General features: G+C 41.1%; 1 protein-coding gene across 2 annotated transcripts in view; it reads left to right on the forward strand.

Moving 5' to 3' along the window:
• Positions 1 to 22,070, forward strand: part of kif7 (kinesin family member 7) — a 75,069-nt gene that overhangs the window by 4,188 nt on the left and 48,811 nt on the right. For both annotated transcript variants that reach the window (XM_034189359.1, XM_034189368.1), the window contains exons 3-10: positions 272 to 469; positions 903 to 1,302; positions 1,387 to 1,734; positions 8,765 to 8,942; positions 9,772 to 9,939; positions 18,573 to 18,722; positions 18,851 to 18,996; positions 20,174 to 20,295. In XM_034189359.1, the coding sequence (XP_034045250.1) occupies positions 272 to 469; positions 903 to 1,302; positions 1,387 to 1,734; positions 8,765 to 8,942; positions 9,772 to 9,939; positions 18,573 to 18,722; positions 18,851 to 18,996; positions 20,174 to 20,295 (1,710 nt within the window). The remainder of the gene's footprint in view (positions 1 to 271; positions 470 to 902; positions 1,303 to 1,386; positions 1,735 to 8,764; positions 8,943 to 9,771; positions 9,940 to 18,572; positions 18,723 to 18,850; positions 18,997 to 20,173; positions 20,296 to 22,070) is intronic.

Raw genomic sequence — 22,070 nt, forward strand, 5'->3', positions numbered from 1 at the left:
TTGTAAATTTACAAAATTTACAAAATTTTATGTGCAGTCAGGCAGGGTGGGAGTCTCCATCATGAAATCATTGCAATTTTAACTATATGTAAATGTATTTGTGTGAAACAGTGTTGGCACATGCAAACTTTACAGTTCACACACAGTAGCGCACAGCCGTGAAAGTACAGATGTCTACATGCCTGCACTGCACTGTCACAACATCATTGCCAGCACTCATCCACTTTGCATGTTGGGCAAGCTTATGTGATTATTTATTTATTGTTTATAGCTTCCTTTAGAGATGAGGAGCAAGGTATCATCCCCAGAGCTGTTGCAAATATCTTCAGGTTGCTGGATGAGAATGACCTTACAGATTTCTCAGTCCGAGTCTCCTATCTGGAGGTCTACAAAGAGGAGTTCAAGGACTTACTCGAGATGGAGACTGCCAGTAAGGACATCCACATCCGAGAGGATAAGGGCAACATTGGTATGGACTGGGCTGTTTTTTTAGCCTGTGTTTGCATATATCGTATTTGCCCATCAGAGGGCCCAGGGCCAAGCATTAGCCCACCCTCTTTTTTGAAGAAAGTTGGTTAAACGCCCACCTGAAATTAAATTAAGTTACAACCAACATATTCAATGAATGAGAAAAGGACAAAAAAATGGACACATTCAGGTGGAGTTATTTGTGATACATTTTTTATTTGTGATGAAATGTTATTGAAATTGGTATTCCGATGTATTAGTATTCAGTGCTCGTGCATCGGCCCACCCCCCTCTTCAGGCACAATTTCGCATGGAGAGCCATGGTCCCTCTGACGAGCAAACGGGGTATAACCTGTGGACATTTTGGAATGTTTGTGTATGAACTTTTTTGCATTTAATCCTTGTTTGTGTTTGATTTTTTTCCCCCCTCCAAGTTTTGTGTGGTATAAAAGAGTGTGAAGTGGAAGGTTTTGATGAGGTATTGAGTTTACTGGAGTCGGGAAACACAGCCAGGCACACCGGTGCAACTCAAATTAATCCAAACTCCAGCCGGTCACACACCATTTTTACCATGCACATGGACCAACGGCGAGGAAGCTCACGTCTTTATGGAACTGCCACTTCAGCTGGACCACAGATGTTGTCTTCCAAGTTTCACTTTGTTGACCTGGCTGGGTCAGAACGCATCTTGAGAACAGGAAACACTGGGGAGAGACTGAAGGAGAGTATCCAGATTAACAGTGGTCTACTGGCCCTGGGAAATGTTATAGGGGCATTGGGGGACCCCAAGAGAAAAGGCTCTCACATCCCCTACAGAGACTCAAAAATTACAAGGTAAAACTTACTCAAGGTTATCATTCTATCAGACCTTTTGTACACAAATATGAATTGTATTTACTATTTGTAATTTTCCACTAGGATCCTGAAAGACTCTTTGGGAGGAAACTCCAAAACACTGATGGTTGCCTGTGTTAGCCCATCTTCTTCTGACTTTGACGAAAGTCTGAATACACTAAACTATGCCACAAGAGCTCGAAATATTCAGAATCGGGCTATCGTTAATTGCAGGCGTGAGCCAGATCGGGTGGAAGGGCTGGAGCAACAAATAAAGGCCCTACGCAAAGCCCTTGAAAACCGTCAGCGTTCTGAGACCCGTATCATTGCTCATGCTGACCCAAACAGACGACCTCGACTAGGAGAGGCAGAAATCAGCAGACTGCAAGCTCAAAGTTCCCACTACAGAACCTGCACAGACACTGCTTACAGGTAAAGCACACTCAAAAAAACCACACACAAAAATATCTGGTTCATTTAATCTGGGGTTCGGGGTGCTATATGATCCCAAACTATAACTTATTACCCTAATTGATGATTCTACTGAATGATTTTATAATTAGGTAATATTATAATACTGGCACATGGAGAAAACAAATGAGACAAAAAAGCCTGCTGGATTCAGAAACACACGTCGTGGTCAACAAAGCAAAATAAAAAACAGTGATGCTTTTTTGAACCTTCTGCAATAGCTTGACAAATAAGGGGGAAAAAGATGAGAGCATATGGAAGCTGTAGTAATGTGTGCTTTATTTGAGCACGGAATCATGCACAGAGAAAAAGGCCACATGGCAAAAATGTTGAAGCTGATGCTCCCTCACAATGCATGATATTCCTCATCTTAATCTCTCTTAGTTACTGATTGTTTGATACAAAGTCATTCCAGTGGTACCCAAGGATTCTTTGAAGTAGGGCTGAAACGATGAATCAAGTAACTCGAATAATTTGGTTACAAAAATGTTTGAGGCAAAATTTTTCCCTCGAGGTTATGTTTAATGGCATAGTACATACGGCAGGCCTGTAATGCTCCCCAAAAAAAAAAAAAAAAAAAAACGGGGAAGAAGACCATAGAGCATGTGCATAACCAGTGTTGCTAACTTGGTGACTTTCTCACTAAATCTGGGTACTTTCCAAACCCTCTTGACGACTTATTTTCTCAAAAGCGACTAGCAACAAATCTAGCTATTTTTCCTGGTGTCATTGGAGACTTTTCTGGTGTTTGGCAACTCAAAAGTGAAAGCACGTATTGATGTAGTCTCTGTTCACACCGAGCAGCACTGGGTCTGCCCACCTCCGCTGCAGCTGCAAAGCCGCAGAGCCCTATTGCAAAGCACTGAGCGGAGGGATATCGACAATTCTCTGTTCAAACACACACACGCGATGCCCCGCAGCTTTTCCCGCATTGAATAGTAAGCTTGACTCGGACTCAGTCAACCTTTACCTCGTTTCCTGCGCTGTGACTAATTAGTCTCCAGACTTTGAGAAGCCCTGGCCTTGAGAAGTTATTTTATTTTGAGAAGCGATGGTCCATTTTAATGGCAAAATAAAACAAACCAAGAATCAAGTTTATTTGTAGTTCTAAATATTATAGTGTTTTTACTCACTTTTTTTTGTCTCTCCCATGTTTTGTTTTTTTCCAAAACTTTATTTCAATAAATACATTAACAGTAAACAAACAAAGGACAAGGCCACAATAACATTCATATAGGCCTTATTGTTGAATTGCTGCAGAGATGGTTGTTCTTCTGGAAGGTTCTCTCTCCTCAGAGGAATGCTGGAGCTCTGACAGAGTGACCATCAGGTTCTTGGTCACCTCAATTTCAATTTTAATTTTCTATTTATTTTCATTTATATAGCGCCAAATCAAATCAGCCTCAAAGCGCTTCACACAGGTAAGGTCTAACCTTACCAACCCCCAGAGCAACAGTGGTAAGGAAAAACTCCCTCTGAGGAAGAAACCTCAAGCAGACCAGACTCAAAGGGGTGACCCTCTGCTTGGGCCATGCTACAAACATAAATTACAGAATAATACACAGAACAATTCACGGACAAATATACAAGAAATGCTATTGGCACACAGGACAGGAGGATCGCCAACACGAATACAACTCCCATCTCTGGATGGAGCTGCACCTTAAACAGAGAGAAAATCAGAATCAGGCATCAGAAAGACAAAAAATACTGTATAATTTGCCAGCATTAAACAACAAGAAAAACAGAGAAATACTAAGGTGATCACCGGCCACTAGCCTTAAACTTCACTAAAAGACCCAGAATTTAGGTAAAGTTGAGGCCGCGGCCCGCTCCATTTACTAGTAAATTAATTAAAAGAGTAAAAAGTGTAAAACAAAACTGTACCAGTATGCTAGCCATATGAAAGGGAAAATAAGTGCGTCTTAAGTCTGGACTTGAAAGTCTCCACAGAATCTGACTGTTTTATTGATGCAGGGAGATCATTCCACAGAACAGGGGCATGATAAGAGAAAGCTCTGTGACCCGCAGACTTCTTAATCACCTTAGGGACACAAAGTAGTCCTGCACCCTGAGAACGTAAAGCCCGGGCCGGTACATCAGGTTTAATTAGGTCAGCTAGGTAGGGAGGTGCCAGTCCATGAATAAATTTATAGGTTAGTAGCAGAACCTTAAAATCTGATCTCCCTGGGACAGGAAGCCAGTGAAGGGATGCTAAAATGGGTGTAATGTGGTCGAACTTTCTGCTTCGTGTCAAAAGTCTGGCTGCAGCATTTTGAACCAATTGGAGACCCCTAATGCTAGACTGCGGTAAACCAGAAAATAGAACATTGCAGTAGTCCAATCTAGAAGAGATAAATGCATGGATCAGGGTCTCAGCATCAGTCATAGATAGGATGGGATGAATCTTAGCTATATTTTGCAGGTGGAAGAAAGCAGTCCTAGTAATATTTCTAATGTGGAGGCCAAAGGACAATGAAGGATAAAAAATTACCCCAGGGTTCCTCACTTTGTCAGTGTGATGTATGACACACTAGCTGAGGCTGAGCGTTAACTGGTCAAATTGATGCCAATGTCTTACTGGACGAAGAACCATCATTTCAGTCTTATCAGAGTTTAAAAGTAGGAAGTTTCTAGACATCCAACTTCTCACTGATGCAAGGCAATCTTCTAAGGATTTTATGTGAACGAGATTACCAGCCGTTATCGGCATGTATAACTGAGTATCATCTGCATAGCAGTGAAAGGTAATCCCAAAACGCCGCAATATGTGCCCAAGGGGTGCTATATAAAGGGAGAAAAGCAGGGGGCCTAAGACAGACCCCTGTGGAACCCCAAATTTCATGTCACTAAGGTTAGAGGTAGTGTTACTGTACAAAACACAGTGAGAACGACTGGTCAAGTATGACGTCAGCCATGCAAGGGCACTCCCAGTAATCCCAAAGTGATTTTCCAGCCTATCAAGTAGAATATGATGATCCACTGTATCAGATGCAGCACTGAGATCTAACAGCAGCAGAACCGTAGTGGTGTCCGAATCCATTGTAAGCAGAAGATCATTCACCACTTTAGTGAGAGCCGTCTCTGTTGAATGATATTTTCTAAAAGCAGACTGCAGTGGCTCAAAGAGATTATTCTCAGTAAGATAGTCTACAAGCTTCCGTGACACCACTTTTTCCAGAATTTTAGAGAAAAATGATAGATTTGATATCGGCTGATAGTTTGTCAATACACTAGGGTCAAGATTAGGTTTCTTAAGTAATGGTTTAATCACTGCAGATTTGAAACATTTAGGAACAGATCCAGAAGTTAAAGAAAGATTAATAATTTCCAGCACAGTCGGCCCAAGAGTGGGCCACAGGTCCTTAAACGTGCTTTTTGTTGACATTACGAGTTTTGTCAGCATGCCTAGTGAGATACTGTCAAATTCTGTAAATCTAGGTAATACCTCAGTAGTGGCGCCCACATCAATAGCAGGGTGTAGTGGCTGGATTAAGGCATGCCGGGATATGTTTAACTTGATGTCTTCTATTTTCTTCCCAAAGTAATCCAGGAAATCTTGTGCTGTAAAAGGAGATCGAACTACAGATGGTTGTCCATGCAAAAGTGTTGCCACTGTGTCGAACAAGAACTTTGAGTTATGCTTGTTTTTGTTGATCAGATCAGAGTAGTAAGTCCGCTTTGTAGCCAGTAATGTATGCTTATAGTCTAAGATAGCATCACGCCACGCAGGATGAAATACGTCTAATTTTAAACGACGCCATTTCCGTTCTAGACCTCTTGCTTTATGCTTGAGGTCACGCAGATAATCATTGAACCAAGGTGACTGTGATTTGGGGGAGCGCGGTTTTAACACAGGTGGTGCAATCATGTTGAGTGTAGTTTTGAGCACTGAGTTTAAACTATCCACAAGTCTGTCTACTGACTGGATATTTGTCATATGTGAAGCTAAGACATCAGGCAGTCTAGCTTCGAGTTCAGTCTTAGTTGAGGAGTTGATGCATCGCCGTAATGATATATAAGGTTGTTGTTCCACTAAACACGGCAGCGAAACTGTAAACTTAATGAGTGAGTGATCAGACACCACTGATGTAAGAGGCATGATGTCAATATTTGTGACAGCAATACCATGTGCGAGAACCAGATCCAGGGTATTTCCACTAATGTGCGTCGAATCCCGAATGCATTGCCGAAATCCTAGTGCATCCACAATTTCCATGAATGATTTGCAGAGGGGATCAGAAGGCTTATTTATATGAATGTTAAAGTCACCAATGATCAGAATGTTATCTACACTAGTTGACAAGTTAGAGATGAACGCACCAAATTCATCTAAAAATTCAGAATATGGGCCAGGAGGCCTATATACAGTGACAAAGTAATACGACTGATTTTTATTCTTCTGAACTTGGCAATGTGTAATATCCTGAGCAGAGCGGAGAATCAGATGCTCAAAGGAGTGATATTTGTAACCCTCAACAGCTAATAAGCTAAACCTAGATTTATAAATAAGAGCAACACCCCCACCTTGCTTCGCATCACGAGGAACGTGACTAAATGTATATGCTGGTGGGCAGGCCACATTTAAGGGGAGGAAAGCTGTAGGTTTAAGCCAGGTTTCACATAGCCCAATCATATCTAAGTGATGATCAGTAATTAGATCATTGATCAACAATGATTTTGAGGACATTGATCTTATGTTAATGAGTTGAATGGGTTTAGGGGTGGTTCCAGAGTGGCATATATAAGATGCCTAGAAGTAGGTTTAGGTTTAAGACATTCCACACGCGTTATAGGTAGCAGACATGAAATCTTTGCTATTGCTGGAACAACCACTGGGCCATCCTCAATTTCAACATCATCCAGTATAGTAATGGATATTAAGTTTGGAAAGCATATCCCTCTATGATTTTTATGGACACGACTACGGAAGCAGGTCAACTTGTTGAAATTCCCTCCCTGGAAAATAAACTGCACTAACACCATAGTGGATTTTCTGCACTAAATTCCCCGCTAAGCTAATGGATTCCACACCCACATTTGTCATAAGCCTTGCAGGGTCTCTAATCACCTGCTCCGTGGCCTGCTGTAGATTCCTAATGTTACCCTCCCTGACTAAGGCCCTTCTTCCCTCAGTTGCTCAGTTTAGACAGGTGACCAGCTCTAGGAAGAGTCCTGGTGGATCTGTACTTCGTCCATTTCTGGATATTGGAGGTCACTTTGCTTATTGGGACCTTCAGAGCAGCAGAAATGTTTCTGTACCCTTCCCCAGATTTGTGTCTGGAGACAATCCTGTCTCTGAGGTCTACGGACAATTTCTTTGACTTCATGCGTGGTTTGTGCTCTGACGTTTACTGTCAACTGTGGGACCTTATATGTAGACACTTGTGCGCCTTTCCAAATCATGTCCAGTCAACTGAATTTACCCCAGGTGGACTTCAGTTAAGCTGTAGAAACATCTCAAGGATGATCAGTGGAAACAGGATGCATCTGAGCTCAATTTTGATCTTCTTGACAAAGGTTGTGAATACATATGTACATGTGATTTCTTAGCTTTTTTATTTGTAATACATTTGCAAAAAAAAAAAAACTCTTTCACATTGTCATTATGGGGTATTGTGTGTAGAACCTTAAGGAAAAAAATGAATTTTGTCTATTTTGGAATAAGGCTGTAACATAAAAAATGTAGAAAGTGCTGTGAATACTTTCTGGATATGCTGTAAGAAACAACTTCATCCCTGTGAACTATTTTGATTTTCATCTCTGATTGATTTAATAGCACACCATAATAATTGAGCCCAATGGTGTGTAGAAATGATAGCAAAGTTTTTTTTTAACTGTGTATATGTTTAGTTATACTGGCTTGACATTAGACAGCACTTGTGTACTGTTTCAGTAGGTATGGCAAATAAAAATTGAGGAAAAATTATTAATTTGATGACAGTGTATATTAAGGGATTATTAACTGAGCGAGAGGTCTATATGGGAAAATATCAGACCGATGTGTTGACAGTGTGGTCTGATCTCCCCATCCAGACCGAACAAGCGAGGTTAATAATTTGTTTATTATATGGCTATTTTATATATAAACACGCAAACCTACAGTATCACCCAAATATGCTGCTGATGGTGTTGGGGTCGTTCACTTTCTTCACCTCCACTTGGTTAACAGATGGTCTGGTCATTAGCTGGTAAGCTTTAAGGGGAGGTGATGGTCTAGTGGTTAAGGTGTTGGGCTTGAGTCCAGAAGATCATGGGTTCAAATCCTCACCTGACTGGAAAATCACTAAGGACCCTTGGGTAAGGCCTTTAATCCCCTATTGCTCCCGGTGTGTAGTGAGCGCCTTGTATGGCAGCACCCTGACATCGGGGTGAATGTGAGGCATAATTGTAAAGTGCTTTGAGCATCTGATGCAGATGGAAAAGCGCTATATAAATGCAGTCCATTTACCAATTACCATTTAAGCTTTCAATCTGTGTTTTTTCCGATGCTGTTCTGCTATTTATGAAGTACATTCATGTCTGACTTGGTTTTTGTAATCGTGTTTTCAGCTTCCTGGGTTGTAACGATAATACACGTTGCAGACCGATTGTCATGGTAACCGGTCTGATATGGGAAAATATCCGACGGGTAATCAGTCAGTCAGAGCATGCGTAGTATCGCACCACATAATAACAATGTATATACATTGCAAATACAAACCTAAATGTCCTGGTAGTCATTTGAGTACTTGAAACAAAAAATGGTCTACACTGATGTCTGGTTGTGTATGTACGTATATACCAAAGCACAGCTGACCTGTTTCGCTGCTCCTACTACTGTCCTAGTTTTACACACTTCTGAAGCTGTTGTCACAATAAGACACAATTTTAGTGGTGTCATCATCCAGGACCATAGTCCTTTGCATCTTCAGTTTGTGTTTTCTGTGAGAGGAGTAGTTATTACAAGCGTTATTAATTAGTAATCTGCCTGTGATATTTGTTGTCACAGGTTGCTGCGGGAGCTGCAGAGTGAAGACTCACTGACCACAGAACAGTCAATCAGAGTGAAAGAGTGGCTATGTTCAGTGGAGGAGGAACGGAGTGGGCTGAGCACTGCCTCAGGACCAGACAGCGGTATCGACAACAGCTCCACCGAGGACAGTGTTGCATTAAAGAGGGAACGAGCTGTAAGGAACCAGCCTGCTTCTGCTTCTCTTTCTCAGAGTGTTATGCCTGGTTTACATGGCAAGATTTTAAAATTGTCGGTAGGTTTTCAATACCTGAGAGACCACACACATGGTGATAAAAAAATCATAGATATAACAATTTTAGTCATACAGTGTGTGGTGGGCAGCCACATGGTAAAGACAACACACCACATACGAACAGATTTCACGCGCAAACATTACCAGGTCAGACGGGAAATCTCACAAAACCTCTCGAGATTAAAGGTGACTTCAAAGTAAACAAACATGCTGGATGAGGAAGAAGCATTGACAATAGTTGTGGACTATTTCTGAGAAAAAAGTTACACAGAAAGAAAAGGCATTTAAAGGAGTGGAGACAGCATGACCACCAGACTTTCTGGTGTGCCATGACAGCTGTTTTGATTTTGGATTCCCCTCCTTGTGTCCGTCACCTCGCTTTCTGATTGGTTACATGTCACATTAAACAGGCTGTGTGCTCGTTTGTGGTAGGGCAGCCCACACGCTGCAATATCAGGCTAAGACAATCCAACATGTTGAGTATTCATGATTTGAGGTCTGAGCTGTCCCAATGTCCTTCCATGCAGACTAGAGTGCCCTTAACACACCACACAGCAGGAATATCTGATAAGATTATTCTCAGGGACATCACGATAGTTGGGCGTCCTTAAGATTGTCGGAAGGGGAAGATCGGGTCAGAAATTGGCATAATTATTTTGCCTTATGAACCAGGCATTACTTCAGTATTGTGTGATTACAGTGCTTTTAGGCATTTATGAATACACTACAGTTAATGTTGTTTGTCACACAGGATCGGGATGTTGGGGAGGAGAGGTGGAGCCATGATCATGAAAGTGAAAAAGATGACCAAAAAGAGGATAGTGTTGTTCAGCTTCAAGTCCAGATCCGGCGCTTGGAGAAGGAGAACACAGACTTTTTGGCAGCCCTGGAGGATGCAATGGAGCAATATAAGCAACAGGTCAGATGTAATGAAAGTTAAGACTGTAAATGTTGAGTATTTTCATAGCAGAATATTGTACTCGATATATTTATCAAGTCAAGTAGTTGAATAAGACTAACATTCTGTATAAATATAATGAAAACGGCAAGGGCCAACAGTATGAACTGACAACGAGCTGAAGCAGCAGCCAAGCCAAACGCAGGCATTATCTTACTAACATTGACTTTTAAAAAGCAGGTAAAGACACTTTTACACAGAGAAGCTTTTAGCTAGACTTATTTTTCTGTTGTTTTCTATTTTTAGTGTGTTTTTATAGTTTGGTATGATAAATTATTTTAATTTTACTGGTTTTTTGTAAAGTGTTTTTGTGATTTTTATCTGATAAGTGTTTTGTGTGAATCCATAGTGTTTGTGGACACCCTGGACATAAACATAAACTTGTAAACAGCAGAGATGTGAATTTAGACACAGATGTTCAAAACAAAGGACAATGCATCAGATTAACATTATTTCAAAGCATGCCATTAGAGGGTTTAAAACGCTCACGTCATCTATAATGTCATCATAGAAAGTGTGTTGCAGCATCTTGTTGCTGTATTTTAACCAAGTTGCATCCTGAGACCATGTGATATTTATTTCTAACTTCTTAGTTTAAGGTGTTTTTAAGAAATAAAGTTCTGTAAATTTGGGGGCGTGGTTGCTTTGAGTGACAGTGGTTGAGCCCAGTGTATCCCCTTCTCTTTGCTCAGACTCCACACAGTGCTTCACTCAGAAGCTCTATTTGCTTGTTTGGAGTATTTTATTACAAACACGTGGAATGATATGGTTTGTTGTATGGTGAAACGTCCGAACGGATCAGATGTTTCTATTGCAGTAGACACACTGAGTCGGACTTAATGCTGTATGCTGACAGTATAAGCACTTCTGGCTGTTGTAGGTAGCTTCACCCATTAGGTTCACTTAATGTACGATTACTGAGAAAATATGCGGCTCATAAATTTTAATGTCCATAACAAAGTAAGCCATTAGGGGAACCACTGCACAGTCGCCAAAACACCCAAACTCAGGTTAGGTGGCTCGGACTCTAATGCTGCGTTCACACCGGGCTTGACTAGACGCCACAAATTCACATTGGTCGCGTGGCGACGGACGCGCCACCATCACCTGGTGTGTCGCTCTGCTTTCGCTGCGAAAATTCGCCCCAGTGCGTCATCAAATAGGAGGAGCTTCCATTCCGCTCGCCGGCTCCGGTTGTCAGTCAAGTTAACATGATGGACCTTGATCACATGGAGCGAGTTGTTGTGGAAAGCTGACAAAGGTCATGAGACGTTCCCAATTTGGGTAGTATCATTATTTGCTGCAGGAGCTGCGTCTGGATGACAGTCCTTCCACCTCTCTAGGACCCCATTTGAGGACCTCCTGTCCCATTCATGCGCACACATGTAAACAATAAAAAAAAAAAAAAATAATAATAAAAAAAACTCCGCTCCCCCTGCTGTGGGGCTGCTCCTCGCTCTTCCCCAAAAAACTCTGTCATAATTGTGTTTAGAAACCAGTCACCATTTGTTTTATGATACATCTGTGTAGTTAATTAATAAAATAATCTTCACGGACGATTTGCTCGCGCGCGCACATAAAAAAAAAAAAACCCGCTGCTTGCTGTGGGGCTGCTCCTCGCTCTTCCCCCAAAAATCTCTGTCATAATTGTGTTTAGAAACCAGTCACCATTTGCTTTATTATACATCTGTGTTGTTAATTAATAAAATAATCTTCACGGAGGATTCGCTCGCGCGTGCACGTGAGAAAGAAAAAAAAATACTCTGCTCCCCCTGCTGCGGGGCTGCTGCTCGCTCCAAAAACTCTGTCATAATTGTGAAATAAAGGACAAAAGGGACATAAGGCCTGCTCACAGGCTGGCTACCAGAGACAGGACATGTTCACATCCAACTCAGTCACACTCCAGACATCTCCACGTCACTACATATTCAGTCCCTGATTGGTCATCGTGGTGCGACAAGACGAAAAAGTTCAGATTTTTCAACTTGGGGAGGAGGCCGACGCGACGTGATGCAAAAGCAATATCGCGCCACAAACACGCCAATCGCTCAAAATTGCTTCACTTGCGTTGCTTCATTCGCATCCATCGCGTCACGCTGCGTGGCTTGACGCCACAACACGTCCTTCCGTACGGATTACATGGCAACCTGCCGCTGCTGTCACTCACGTCGCGCCCGGTGTGAACGCGGCTTAATACTCATGTTCAGGCGTCTTTCATCATGAAAGATGATGGACAGAGACAAAAGGTGTATTCACAGTTATTGCAGATAACGTCATGATTGAACATCTCTGGAGTGATCTGAAAATGGCTGTGCACTGACAGTCGTCACCCAACCTGATGAGTTTGAGAGGTGCTGCAAAGAGGAATAGGCAAAACTGCCCAAAGATAAGTGCGCCAAGTTTGTGGCATCATATTCAAGAAGACTTGAGGCTGGAAAAGTTGGATCAACAAAGTATTGAGTAAAGGGTATGCACTTGTGATTTCTTAGTTTTTTTAATTTTTAAATAAATTTGCAAAAATAAAAAAAAAACTTTTTCACATTGTCCTTATGGGGTATTGTGTGTAGAGATTTGAGCGAAAGAAAAGAATTTCATCTATTTTGGAATAAGGCTGCAACATAAAATGTGGAAAAAGTGAAGTGCTGTAAATACTTTCTGGATGCACTGTTCACAGAGACACCCATGTTCCACCCTTTTTTACATTAATACGTTCATCATTCAGCTGCTGTGAACATGGCAATTGGCTTCATATCACCTGTTCCAGGTCTCTGTTGAATACCAATGGCTGATGTCACACAGGCTTTGTCCAGTATGTATACAATGTATGATTTTTTTTAAAGTAGACTTGCATTGAAATAAATGTGGTCAGATTTCAGAAAGAAATAGCTAATATGTATTTATAAGACCCTTGTGAATGCAGTAAAGTAAATCTGTAAGCCCAAATTTGTAATTCAGCGGAGAAATCTTCGTTTAAAAATGACAAATTTGCAGCTAAAATTTAGCCCTCTGTGAAAACAGTTTGTACAGCCGTATCATGTCCATGACGTCAGGGACAAGACGACGCGCTCCCGCCTTCAGTCCGATCCCACATTGAAATTGATTTTATCTGTTAGTAATGTTACTTATACACGTCCTGGTTTCAACATTCAAAAGTAAGTAACAATTTGCGGAGGGCTAAATGTTAGCTGTAAATTTGTCATTTTCAAATGTAGATTTTTCAATGCAGGTCTCCTTTAAAGGAGACCTGCATTGAAAAAAATGCAGTCAGATTTTTTTGAACAAAAAAATGACTTACATTTACACATGAGATCCTTCTGAATGTAGTAAAGTAAATCTACAAGCCCAGATCTGTCATTCAACAGAGAAAATGACATTTGAAAATGACAAATTTACAGCTAACATTTAGCCCTCCGCAAATTGTCCCTCTCATCATGGACGCTGCCGAGACGTCACGGACAAGACCCTCTCCCAGCATGCATTGCGCCAGTTATAATTTGTGGATTTACGTCAGTTTGCATCTGCACCTTTTTCTTGTCTTATACGGAAGGATCTACTTTTTTTAAAACTTCATATTGTCTTGCGGCACGTTTGGTGAGTACACATTTCTTTTATTTGTGCTTGAAAATTATTTTGGGGGATTTTTTCATACGCCCGTTTGATTGAGTGGTGTCGCAATGAAAATCTACTGTCTTTTGCCTCCGGCACCATCGCGGGATATGGAGGCAAGACCCGCAAAGAATCCCAGTCATTAAAAATATATAAACCTCTCTCAGCGTCCATGGAGCTCTGGGGCTCTGATTGCCAAGACGTGCGGTGCTGTGAATTTTGCCGCAAGAAGTCTGTCCTTGCAGCAACAGGTGTACTGGCCGCTTCGCATTAAAACTGCGAGCGTAATCTCAGGACTTGTGCCAAGTGTGCAGCAGCTCCATTTAGTAGACAGGTGATGCCGTTGTTGTGCGCTGAATCTGGCACAAAACCGGCTGCAAAGCAGACACGGGTGGTGAGTGGCCCGTGTCGGCGGTTAACGAGCTCGTTAACGAGCCCGCAGACTTAATAAGCACAGCGGAGGCAGAGAGGGAGAGGAAGAACGGCGCCCGCTGTCGATGTCGTTGCTGATCTGAGCACACAGATCTGTATCTCACATTCATTGCAGCTTACTTTTGGATGTTGAAACCAGGACGTGTATAAGTAACATTACTAACAGATAAAATCAATTTCAATGCGGGATCGGACTGAAGGCGGGAGCACGTCGTCTTGTCCCTGACGTCATGGAAATGATACGGCTGTACAAACTGTTTTCACAGAGGACTAAATTTTAGCTGCAAATTTGTCATTTTTAAACGAAGATTTCTCCGCTGAATTACAAATTTGGGCTTACAGACTGCATTCACAAGGGTCTTATAAATACATATCAGCTATTTCTTTCTGAAATCTGACCACATTTATTTCAATGCAGGTCTACTTTAACCCACATGGGTCTAATCTGTTTGCAGATGAGGTAAATTTTGATCATACTGTTAAAAAAAGACTGTGAATTCTTTGAAAAAAAAATAAAAATATATATATATATATATATATACGAGGTCTGTCCGTAAAGTATAGGTCCTTTTTATTTTTTTCAAAAACTATATGGATTTCATTCATATGTTTTTACGTCAGACATGCTTGAACCCTCGTGCGCATGCGTGAGTTTTTCCACGCCTGTCGGTGACGTCATTCGCCTGTGAGCACTCCTTGTCGGAGGAGTCGTCCAGCCCCTCGTCGGAATTCCTTTGTCTGAGAAGTTGCTGAGAGACTGGCGCTTTGTTTGATCAAAATTTTTCTAAACCTGTGAGACACATCGAAGTGGACATGGTTCGAAAAATTAAGCTGGTCTTCAGTGAAAATTTTAACAGCTGATGAGAGATTTTGAGGTGATTCTGTCGCTTTAAGGACTTTTCACGGTGCGAGACGTCGCGCAGCGCTCTCAGGCAGCATCATCAGCCTGTTTCAAGCTTAAAACCTCCACATTTCAGGCTCTGTTGATCCAGGACGTCGTGAGAGAACAGAGAAGTTTCAGAAGAAGTCGGTTTCAGCATTTTATCCGGATATTCCACTGTTAAAGGAGATTTTTTTAATGAAAGACGTGCGGGCGGATTGCAGCGTCGGCTTGCAGCCGCCGCGACGCTCCGTCACGGGAAAAACACCTCTGTTGGAAGCCTTGAGGACAAGTTGGAACATCTCCAGCTGATAAACAATTTCTCATATACTCACTCCACTGAAAGCCATCAAAAGCCAACTGGATTTTAACAAATGGTTATCAACACGGAGGTGTTTTTCCTGTGCCGCCGCATAACCAAAGAATTTCTGCACAAACTGTCAGAAACTGTCTCAGGGAAGCTCATCTGCATGCTCGTCGTCCTCATCGGGGTCTCGACCTGACTCCAGTTCGTCTTCGTAACCGATTTGAGTGGGCAAATGCTCACATTTGCTGCCGTTTGGCACGTTGGAGAGGTGTTCTCTTCACGGATGATGCGAAGGAGATGTGTTGCACTGCATGAGGCAAATGGTGGTCACACCAGATACTGACTGGTATCCCCTCCCAATAAAACAAAACTGCACCTTTCAGAGTGGCCTTTTATTGTGGGCAGTCTAAGGCACACCTGTGCACTAATCATGGTGTCTAATCAGCATCTTGGTATGGCACACCTGTGAGGTGGGATGGATTATCTCAGCAAAGGAGAAGTGCTCACTATCACAGATTTAGACTGGTTTGTGAACAATATTTGAGAGAAATGGTGATATTGTGTATGTGGGAAAAGTTTTAGATCTTTGAGTTCTTCTCATACAAAATGGGAGCAAAACCAAAAGTGTTGCGTTTATATTTTTGTTGAGTATATATATATACATATATATATATATATATATATATATATATATATATACACACACACACACACACAACCCCTGGCAAAAATTAGGGAATCACCGGCCTCAGAGGATGTTCATTCAGTTGTTTAATTTTGTAAAAAAAAAAGCAGATCACAGACATGACACAAAACTAAAGTCATTTCAAATGGCAACTTTCTGGCTTTAAAAAACACTGTAAGAAATCAGGAAAAAAAATTGTAGCAGTCAGTAACAGTTACTTTTTTAGACCAAGCAGAGGGAAAAAAATATGGAATCACTCAATTCTGAGGAAAAAATTATGGAATCATGAAAAACAATAGAACGCTCCAACACATCACTAGTATTTTGTTGCACCACCTCTGGCTTTTATAACAGCTTGCAGTCTCTGAGGCATGGACTTAATGAGTGACAAACAGTACTCTTCATCAATCTGGCTCCAACTTTCTCTGATTGCTGTTGCCACATCAGCTTTGCAGGTTGGAGCCTTGTCATGGACCATTTTCTTCAACTTCCACCAAAGATTTTCAATTGGATTAAGATCCGGACTATTTGCAGGCCATGACATTGACCCTATGTGTCTTTTTGCAAGGAATGTTTTCACAGTTTTTGCTCTATGGCAAGATGCATTATCATCTTGAAAAATGATTTCATCATCTCCAAACATCCTTTCAATTGATGGGATAAGAAAAGTGTCCAAAATATCAACGTAAACTTGTGCATTTATTGATGATGTAATGACAGCCATCTCCCCAGTACCTTTACCTGACATGCAGCCCCATATCATCAATGACTGTGGAAATTTACATGTTCTCTTCAGGCAGTCATCTTTATAAATCTCATTGGAACGGCACCAAACAAAAGTTCCAGCATCATCACCTTGCCCAATGCAGATTCGAGATTCATCACTGACTATGACTTTCATCCAGTCATCCACAGTCCACGATTGCTTTTCCTTAGCCCATTGTAACCTTGTTTTTTTTCTATTTAGGTGTTGATGGCTGTCGTTTAGCTTTTCTGTATGTAAATCCCATTTCCTTTAGGCGGTTTCTTACAGTTCTGTCACAGACGTTGACTCCAGTTTCCTCCCATTCGTTCCTCATTTGTTTTGTTGTGCATTTTCGATTTTTGAGACATATTGCTTTATGTTTTCTGTCTTGACGCTTTGATGTCTTCCTTGGTCTACCAGTATGTTTGCCTTTAACAACCTTCCCATATTGTTTGTATTTGGTCCAGAGTTTAGACACAGCTGACTGTGAACAACCAACATCTTTTGCAACATTGCGTGATGATTTACCCTCTTTTAGGAGTTTGATAATCCTCTCCTTTGTTTCAATTGACATCTCTCGTGTTGGAGCCATGATTCATGTCAGTCCACTTGGTGCAACAGCTCTCCAAGGTGTGATCACTCCTTTTTAGATGATGACTAACGAGCAGATCTGATTTGATGCAGGTGTTAGTTTTGGGGATGAAAATTTACAGGGTGATTCCATAATTTTTTCCTCAGAATTGAGTGAGTCCATATTTTTTTCCCTCTGCTTGGTCTAAAAAAGTAACCGTTACTGACTGCCACAATTTTTTTTTCTTGATTTCTTATAGTCTTTCTTAAAGCCAGAAAGTTGCCGTTTGAAATGACTTTAGTTTTGTGTCATGTCTGTGATCTGCTTTTTTTCTACAAAATTAAACAACTGAATGAACATCCTCTGAGGCCGGTGATTCCATAATTATTGCCAGGGGTTGTAATTGTATTTGCTATGTAAAGCAGTGGCTCTCCCAAAACTTCCTTTACCTGAATGATGGTAAAACTGAGATCATGGTGTTTGAGCGCTCTGGCATACCGAATGTGGTAACACCAAATTTTGGTGCTCTGGCTAAATATGTAAAACCAGCTGTCAAGAATTTGGGAATGATATATGACAGCTGTTTGAGGTTCGATCAACAGATAAACTCTGTTGTCAAAGCAAGTTTTTTCCAGCTTTGTCTTTTGACTAAAATAAAACATTTCCTCAGTAGACGTGATCTTGAGACAGCCATTCATGCTTTCATTAGCTCCAGACTTGATTATTGTAATGCACTTTATTCTGGCATTAATCAGTCTTCTCTTGCACGTCTCCAATAGGTACTGAATGCTGCTGCTCGTCTTTTAACAAACACTTTTAGACGTGAGCATATTACGAGTGTCCTGTACTCACTCCACTGGCTTCCAGTTTGATTTAGAATTGATTTTAAGATTTTAATGTTTGATTTTAAAGCTATTTATGGCCTTGCACCTCCCTACTTGTCTGAAATTTTAACTTTACGCACTTACAGTAGTACATTCCGGGCATCTGACCAACTTTACTTAGATGTTCCGAGGACAAAATACCAACGCTGGGGTGATCATGCTTTTGTGGTAGCTGGCCCCAGACTGTGGAACAAGCTACCTCTTGAATTACGTACTATTCCTGACGTAGCACTTTTTAAATCTAAGTTGAAGACTTATTTAATTAAACTGGCTTTTAACACCTAGTGGAGAGGTGACATGTTCTGTTTTTATGTGCTGTTTTAAAATTTTATTATATATGTGTTTTATTTTGTGAATTTGTGTTTTTAATGTTAAGCACTTTGGACACCAGTCGGTGCTGTAAAGCACTCTAGAAATAAATGTTGATTGATTGATTGATTCATTCATTGGAATTGGGGTTGTAATTGACTTCCATCCTTTTCAGAGTGATAAGCTGCAGGAACAGCATGACCTAATAGCAGAGCTGCAGAGTCTCCTCTCGACTCCGGGATTGATGGGCCTGGGCCTATCGCGGCCACATACTGCACCTATAAGTGCCACACAGCACAGTCAGAATGGCGACACATGCAGACAGGTAATCAACCAGAGAACAGCAAACCATAACAAATGTTCTTATGCCTGCCTATCATATTTAGTTTTTACTAGAAAATATCACTACATGCTTCTTTGGGTCAGTTGAGTAATTATGTCTGTGGGCTACAGCTCAGTGCAGCTGGCTGCTTCGGCAGGGCATCATGTGGAGAGCGTGACTCTGATCACTTCGAGAAACAAGAAGTCACAGGAGCTGCAGAAATGAAGGAGAAAGAAGAAAAGGGCAGTCACTCGAACCTTATCAAGGACAGACATAGGTATGTCTCACGTGGAATCAAGCTTTGTCTGTGCTAATAGCTGTGCTTTAAAGTGGGCATATTAATCACTTTTTCAGCAAGCTAATATAAAATGTGTTCAAAAAATGTGGGAAATAAAAACTGTTTTAAGGCAAATTCAGATCACTAAATTTTGCCAACCTCTTCTTTGAAACACACATCTCATTTGGACCAAATTTGCTGGAATCCTTAAACTGCTTTTGAGTTTTAGCCTCCACAAACAGGCAGACAGAGTTTAATACATAACTTCTACTTACTGGCTGAGGAAGACGTTTGGATGGTGGAGGTAATGAAAGGGATAAAGTAAAGTGCTGGAATAAGTAGGAGTGTTAGATGTGCTTTATATTGTACTTGAATTATTTGATTTTGTTGTACATGGAATAAAAATATTTATTATATGGCTGTGACGCTACACGCGCTCTGATTGGCTGATTACTGGTCAGATATTTTCCCATATGGGACCGGTTTCCATGACAATCAGTCTGAAACGCGTATTTTTTTACAAACCAGAAGCTAAAAGCACGATTAGAAAAACTAAGTCGGACATTTAACGTACTCCATAAATATCTAAACAGCAACTGAAAAAACGCACAGATTGAAAGCTTACCAGCTAACGACCGGACCATCTGTTAGCAAGTTCTTCATGGAGGTGAAGCGAACAAGTCGGACTACGAGCCGTCAGCAGCTTTCATATTCGGGCGATACTGTAAGTTTGCATGTTTATATATATAATAGCCATATAATAGACAAATTATTAACCTCACTTGCTCGGTCTGTACGGGGTCCGTACTGACAACACGTCGGTTTGATATTTCCCCGTACAGACCTCCCAGTCGGTTAATAATCCTTTAATATTCTCACTCAAATAAATTTTGTGCTGTTTTGATCCTTTATGACATGTTGGTGTTTTTTGACCAGTTTCTCCCTCAATGACATACCCAGAAGCAAATGCCTATTTCTGTTGAACATATGATAAAGGAGCCATGTACTTTGCATCAACACTTTTTTTTAGAAAAGGAAGCATTGACTTAACTGGAGTCTATCAACTCTGTGCACATGTCACAGACACAGCGGGCTGCAGACAATGCAAATTTAGTATGTGGATATGGATATGCACTATGCGGCCAAATATTTAATGCAATACTTTTGCATCTGTCAGGCAGGTGAACCCAACCTGGATGAAAAGGGACATGCTGATAGGGCGACATGGACCGGGTGGAAAAGTGGTGGGGTCACAGCTTCTTGAGACAGATCATCTCTCCAATTCAGTTAGAAAAGCATGTAAGTCTAACTGCCTGAGGTTGCTGCATAAACACATTTCATGAGTAATTGATTGGGAGGCTCACTCAAAATAAATGAGTAAACTGAACATCTACCCGAAAAACCTTAAATTCTTAAATCTGTTTTGTGCTATATCCAGTGGTGGGCACAGCTAACCAAAACGTTAGTTTCGATAATAGAGAAGCTTGAATCTTCGACTGGACTGGGTTGCTTGATGAGAGGACGTTTCGCTTCAAATTGCAGAAGCTTCCTCAGCTAAAATTCTTGCTCTGGTAGTCTGACTTCTGTCTGACCCTTGTCAAGAAGAACAAACAGAAGCCACAAAAGCTGGAGTTTTAAACCTAACCAGACGCCTCCTACCAAGAGGCAGACTGCTATTGGCTAGTGATTAAACAATTGCTTTAATTAGCACCTATTGTGCTCTAGTTAGCACCCTCCTAATGACAGGGTAGCTATCCCTCCTAACGATGGGACTGACGCCTCTCCTGATGATGTGAATGACTCATTACCATGAACAAAAGACTGAAACTGCTTTGATCTGAGTACCCCATTGTAAACAGGGGACAAAACGTGTCTCAGACCCCCTCCCCGGTTAAGGCTGAGTTTCAACTGTTTCACATAGAATGCCTCTTTCACCCCTCTTTCAAACCTAGAACATAGAATGCCTCAAAGAGGAAGCTGAGGAAGCTTCTGCGATTTGAAGCGAAACGTCCTCGCGTCAAGCAACCCAGTCCAGTCGAAGATTCAAGCTTCTCTACTACGGAAACCACCTAGACAGCTGAGAGCCTACACAGAAACATAGCTTCGATAACTGCTAATCTGCTAACTGAAAAGATGACTTTTATAATGCTTAAACCGATAAACCGCTAAAGAATTTAGCAGAAGTTACAGCTAACCGCTAACTTTTAGTATTGACTCTGGAACACTTGCAGCTACTGATAAGCCAGTTTTGAGTTTAAGCACCACCGACGCTTCTGAGTAAAATCAAAGGCGATCACAAACCCAACATGACCAACGAGTCAGAGCTTCTGTGTTTGTGCAGTCCACCCACTACTGTAAGGACTTAGTGTTCTGTGCAATTTGACCCAAAATGCATACAACACTGCCATTTACTGTATGGGAGTGTGAATAGCAACCAACGATCACACAGTCGCTATTCATTGCGATGAATCACACTTAAACAGAATTTTCAGTTTTGTAAATGCCTTTTATTTACAAATGAAAAAATACACATATACCAATACACATTTATTTGTTAAAAAACAACACATGCGTTACAGTATCTTGTGTGTTGGTTTTTACAAATAAATAACCCAACCAACCAGTGATGAGAGGAGGCTCATTTTCCCATAATGCCTTTTGGCATCTGTGTGTGTTAATGCTCAAACCTTCAGAATTAGTGCAATACTTAAAACTAAAGATATGTGCAATAGTTTCACTTTGTGAAAATGACAGTTGACATTAAAGTTGATAAACTGTCCAGAATTAGTTTTGTTTATAAATCAAACCATAAGTAAAAACTGCCTTGCTTTGCTTCTCTTCTGCCACACATCTGGGGCAATGTATGTTGAATATAAATGACTTTTTTTTTGTAGCAGCCTGACAACCAGGCCTCTTCTGCTGGGGTAGGGTTGAGCTCAGCTCCTCACAGCTGCCTGACTGCTGCAAAACATGTAACAGACAGAACTAACATGTATGATTTTAGAGTTTACAATTGTTTTTGACTGTTAGGCATTACTAACTATGCCAGCTAAAAAAAAAAGTCAGTGGACTGA

Source organism: Thalassophryne amazonica, chromosome 2 (genome assembly GCF_902500255.1).
Source record: "Thalassophryne amazonica chromosome 2, fThaAma1.1, whole genome shotgun sequence".
Taxonomy (NCBI): domain Eukaryota; kingdom Metazoa; phylum Chordata; class Actinopteri; order Batrachoidiformes; family Batrachoididae; genus Thalassophryne; species Thalassophryne amazonica.